The following is a 5,448-nucleotide window of genomic DNA, read 5'->3' on the forward strand; positions in this document are numbered from 1 at the left end:
TACTTGTGAGGCTATCCTATGTACTGAACTATGTGCTATTTGTAATAAACTATGATCTATGTAGTTGTACTTGTGAGGCTATCCTATGTACTGAACTATGTGCTATTTGTAATAAACTATGATCTATGTACTGAACTATGTGCTATTTATTGTTGATTTCACTAATATTCATCTGTTTACATTGCATACTAATAAACCACTCTTTTCATTGTGTTTGCAGGTGATTGAAACATGCCGCCAAGAAAAAGAAAGGGAGGTTTCAAAAAGAAGATCAAGGCCGTGGCTGAGCTTGTGGGACTTTCGAGTGGTTCGTCGTCGCGACACGTCCTCCTAGCGCTCCTCCTAGCGCTCCTCCTAGCCCTCCACCACGGAGGAAGAATGCCCAGCCACGGCGACTTCGTACCCCTTCTCCTAGTCCTCCCCAGCCGAGGATGATGACGAGGAGCAGTGGGGTGGGGAGGACGAGGAGGACGGTGAGGAGCACGGTGGGCAGGACGAGGAGGCCGGTGGGGAGGACAGGTGGGGAGGACGGTGGGGAGGACGGTGGGGAGGACGGTGGGGAGGACCTCGAGGAGGATGAGGGGCTGGGGGTATGCCGCCGGAGCTAGACCCGACCCTAGTTTGGACTCCGCCGGCGGAGGAGGTGTACGTTGCAGCCGAGGAGAGGCTGGAACCACGGGACAAGAAGCCGTATAGGCGCGGGATTACGAAACTCCCCAAGCTAAAAACTTGGGCCTTCCGCGATGTTGTTCTCGTGCCCGCCGGAAAGAGGTACATGCTGATTTTGGCATTCCATTATTGAAATTTTTATCATTATACAATTTTTTTATCACATGCATACTGATTTTGGCAATTCGTTGTGCAGCATGTTCAAGTATGGTGACCCGAGGAGGCTCCCGACACGTGAGTACTCGAACATCCTTGGAGGCCTAATTAGGAAGCATTTCCCCGGGATTGTCAATCTCCCTAGTGGTGGCCGCGATGTGGCTTGGACTTGGAAGCACTACAGCTACGCGGAAGATCCTAGCGGCAAGTGCGCCAACATGCAAGAGCGGGTTGTCCGCCACTTCTGGGTACGTGACTTTTGGCTTCTTAGCATTCAAACACTTCTTGGCTACCAATAGTTGCTCTAATTCATCTTATTTTACCTATGTGCATGGTTGCAGAAATACTTCAAGAGGGCTGAGGGCAAGGAAATTGCGTGCGACGTTGTCTTACACGAGTTGTGCAGGGTGAGGGTGACTGGCATGCACTACGAGGCACGTGTCCAGTGCGTCCGCGATTGGCACGCCTAGCGCAAAGTTTGGATGAGTAAGGCTGATTGTCGGGATACGCTCATGGCACCATGGCAGTACCTGCACGTATTAGCATCGATGTGTTATTTATTTCCGCATTTTCATGTACTTTATGTTCTAATAATGGGTCTATCTTGTGTATGTAGCACCCTCCTCAGTACGTCGGGGAAGACAGGGCGTGCTTTCTTGCGATGGTCATATGGTGGACATCCCGCGAGTACGCCCGGAAGCACGAGGAGGGCAAGCAGAAGCGTTCAGAGATGGGAGGTGGATCACATGTCCTGGGCAGCAAGAACTTGGCCCTTACCTTGCAGGATGAGGTGAGCAAGTGGTTTCTTCATTCTTTCGTTTTATGTTATTGCTAGCCCCGCAAGTGTCTCCCTCTTCACTTAATTGCATGTACTCTTTTGCAGGAAGTGAAGACAGGCGTGGCACCAAACTTGTTTGGCTTTTTCCAAAAGTCGAAGACCAGGAAGGAGCCGCATCCCGAAACGGGGTCCTTGTGGGTCAACGACCTAGCGGAGGGCCGCGTGTGGCGCGTACCGCTCGAAGTTCAAGGACAAGCACGGCGAAGACGCCGACCCAACCACCGAAGAGTTTGACGTTGAGGTTGCGGTGCTTGCGGGACAAGGCAAGAAGGGTGGCCGCCTATGGATTGCTGACGGGTTAGTCGACCCAAGTACCATTCCATCTCTACGCCGGATCCGTCGTGGGCGTACGAGCGAGCAGCCTCGGGTAGAGACCCGCCCACGGGCTTCGGACCTAGCTATCGAGAAGTTACGGGTAAGTTCTTCGTCGATCCTCTACGCTTCATTACATGTTTTCCATTGCAATGTTACTGACATCGCGGCAACACAACGTAGGCGGAGATGGAAGAAAGGGAACGGAGGCACCAAGAGGAGCAGATGCACGCTGCAGCAGCAGGTTAGGGAGAACATGCAGATGCAGCAGCGGATGTTGCAGACCAGATGCAACAACAGCAGCAGATGTTCCAGCAGATGTTCATGAACCAGGCCGTGCTGACTTCCCCACCGGGGAGTAGTGCTCCTAGCACGTCGTGTCCTCCTATGTTCCCCAACTGGGTAAGTGGTTAACTTAATATCTCCGTCTCAATCTTGTTTGTTGTCTAACCGAACTTTGGATATTGCAGATCCCCGCGCCTGATCCGGCTGTGATGGCGCTCCTCCAGCAAGCGCCAAGTCAGAGCCCGCTGACACCTGGCTTGACCGTCAACAATACGGGCATCATCCGGAGCCTGCAGCAGTTTCTAGGTGAGTTCTCCTACACTTCTAATTCTTCCATACCATGTCACTTGTGAATTTTAGCCATTCAACCATGTCAATTTTAGCCAGTATGTTCAATTTTACCTATTCCATGTTAATTTTAGCCATTCCATGTCATCCTTAGCCATTATGTTGAATTTTAGCCATTTCATGTCAATTTTAGCGATTATGTTCAATTTTAGCCATTCCATGTCAATTCTAGTTCTTACATGTCAATTTTAGCCATTCCATGTCAATTCGAGTTCTTCCATGTCAATTTTAGCCATTCCATGTCAATTCTACTTCTTCCATGTCAATTTTAGCCATTCCATGTCAATTCTACTTCTTCCATGTCAATTTTAGCCATTCCATGTCAATTCTACTTCTTCCATGTCAATCCAAGTTCTTACATGTCAATTTTAGCCATTCCATGCCACTTATGCATCTATGAACTTGTAGGAGGACAAGGAGGTGGAGAAGGACAAGGAAGTGGAGAAGGACAAGGAAGTGGCGAAGGTTGATGTTGCTTGTGTATGAACTTGTTGTGGGACTTGGAACATTCTATGTTGGAGACTTTGTTGTTGATGTTGGACTACTTGTTGTATGAACTAATTATGTGACTTGGAACTATTGTATGGACTTTGTTGGACTACTCGTGTATGAACTTTGTTGTTGATGATGCAAATACTCTATATATTGTGCTATATGTGTATCTGGATGATTATTGGTATTTGTGAATTGCATATGCAGGGATTAATGTGGAAGCAGGGAAATTCTGGAATTTTGTCAGCATCTTTGCCGTGCACGTGCACACGGCAAAGAAAAAAGCACACGGCAAAGGCCTTCTTTGCCGTGCACACACACACGGCAAAGAGCCTCCAGCTGTGCACTGCGCTGCGGCCTGTGTGCTGCTCTGTTTCTTTGCCGTGCGGGGTGTTGGTGAAGCACACGGCAAAGCTCACCCTGTGCCGTGCGGGTTGGAGGGGCAGCGCACGGCAAAGACCGCCGCACGGCAACCATTTCAGCCGCACGGCAAAGAAGTTTGCACGGCAAAGCTGGGATGGCGCACGGCAAAGCTGGGTCGCACGGCAAAGGCGTTGCCGTGCGATTTTCCCGCAGCACACGGCAAAGGCCTCTTTGCCGGGCGGGTCTTTGCCGTGCATTCTTTGCCGTGCACGGCCGCACGGCAAAGGCTTTGCCGAGCCTATTTGGGCCTTTGCCGTGCGTTTAGGCTGCACGGCAAAGCCCTGTTCTCCCGTAGTGAGTGCTTTTTGTCAAATTGCTGTCCAAAACTGGTTATTCATTAAAAATTTAAAACCCGGTGATTTTTATCACAATGTCATGAATTGTGGTGGCCTTTTGCAATTTCTCCAAAAAGAAAGATAGAACCGCACCATTATGAAAATTCTGAAGATGTTAGTTTGTACCCTTCTTGCTTAACAAAAAGGTAGTATGTAACCATGTGCCACAGACTTAATTACAAGTCGTCCAGTCGCCATAAAATCCACACGGTGATCAAAAAGCAGGTGACGCAGTACATACCAGCACGAAAAAGGGCCAACATCCGGGTAAACTACACATTCTCTCTACACTTTCGTTCTCTGACATCACTCCTACTATTAGTGCTACCATTTTCAAGGACATTTCAAACCGAGATAGAGATTGGCTTTCTTCCTCACCATCCTCGCGAGTCATCTCCTCTCGCGCGCCATATATACCTCCACGCCTCCCCCTCCAGCTTCCCATCTTCATGCCAAGCGCTAGTCCCTCATCCCATCTCTCTGCTGATCTCTGCCAGCGCGCACCTTAATGGGGGAGCACGCGTACGACCACATCAGCAGCATGAGCCCGTCGACGCCGCCGGCGCAGCACAGGGGCTCCACGCGACACGAGAGGACCGTACCATCCAGGAACACTACACGGCCAGCGATAAGAATCATCCACATCATCCCGCCGGAGATCATCGAGACCGACGCCGCCAACTTCCGGGACCTCGTGCAGCGGCTCACCGGGAGGCAGCACCAGCAGCTGGCGTACGAAGAGGCCAGCACGGCCGTGACGGTGGCCGCGGCTCCTACGCGGCCTTCGCCCGTCGAGGAGAAGCCGCAGAAGAAGAGGTTGGCGCCGGCGGCGACGGCACTTGCCGACGATTGTGTGCTGCCGCAGGAGAACACAGGAAGGAAGAAGATCAAGTGCGAGGTGGTGAAGGTGGAGGAAGGAGAGTTCGGCTTCGGTGGCGTTGCAGGTGCCGGTGACCTTGACTTCGGCGAGCTGTGGATGGACCTCAACCCTGAAGGTTTCTTGAGCTTCTTGGAGGAAGACGTCTTCCAGTGGACGATGGCCCCTGAATTTTCGCAGCCTCCTCTGGGGTCGTCCAGCAAGGATTTGATTGGTGAGATGTGTGCATCCTTTCTGGCTTAATTATAGTTGGGGCTGTTCTCTGATCGGTTGTTTGGTTGTTGTTGTGAGGATTTTTGCACAACAGTTGAGAAAATGGGTTCTTCTTTTTCTTTCTTTTGATGGACGTAGTTACACTGGGGGCGGCAAATAGTGACCATGTAGTAAGGTATACTGGTGGGATGATCATGCAATCAATGGTCATTTGGGTGCTTACATTTTGATTGGTCTCTGTAATGTAAATAATTGTTTTTAATCTCCTCTACCTCCTGGAAGTGATGGATGTGTGCACAATTTCTGGGTTTTAACCTTCTTTCGAAAACAAATACCTCTTGGAACTGACATGCAGAGAAAATAAGAACAATGCTATTGTGAACTGAATCAAGATCAGTGAACATCTGCTTCCACACTGTTCGGGCTTGGTTATCATTCTACCCTTTATTTTTGGAATGAAACAGAAAAATCACCATGTCGATGACACCTGTAAAGTTTTT

The 5,448-nt window shown here is 50.0% G+C and overlaps 1 protein-coding gene across 1 annotated transcript; it reads left to right on the forward strand.

The window, feature by feature from the left end:
- Positions 1–4,321: 4,321 nt before the first annotated feature.
- Positions 4,322–5,248, forward strand: LOC124683987. Its single transcript, XM_047218401.1, has one exon. It carries the CDS (start codon positions 4,367–4,369, stop codon positions 4,976–4,978), a length of 612 nt encoding a protein of 203 aa, XP_047074357.1. The 5' UTR covers positions 4,322–4,366; the 3' UTR covers positions 4,979–5,248.
- The last annotated feature ends 200 nt before the right edge of the window (positions 5,249–5,448 follow it).

The sequence above is a fragment of the Lolium rigidum genome, chromosome 1, assembly GCF_022539505.1.
Source record: "Lolium rigidum isolate FL_2022 chromosome 1, APGP_CSIRO_Lrig_0.1, whole genome shotgun sequence".
NCBI lineage: Eukaryota > Viridiplantae > Streptophyta > Magnoliopsida > Poales > Poaceae > Lolium > Lolium rigidum.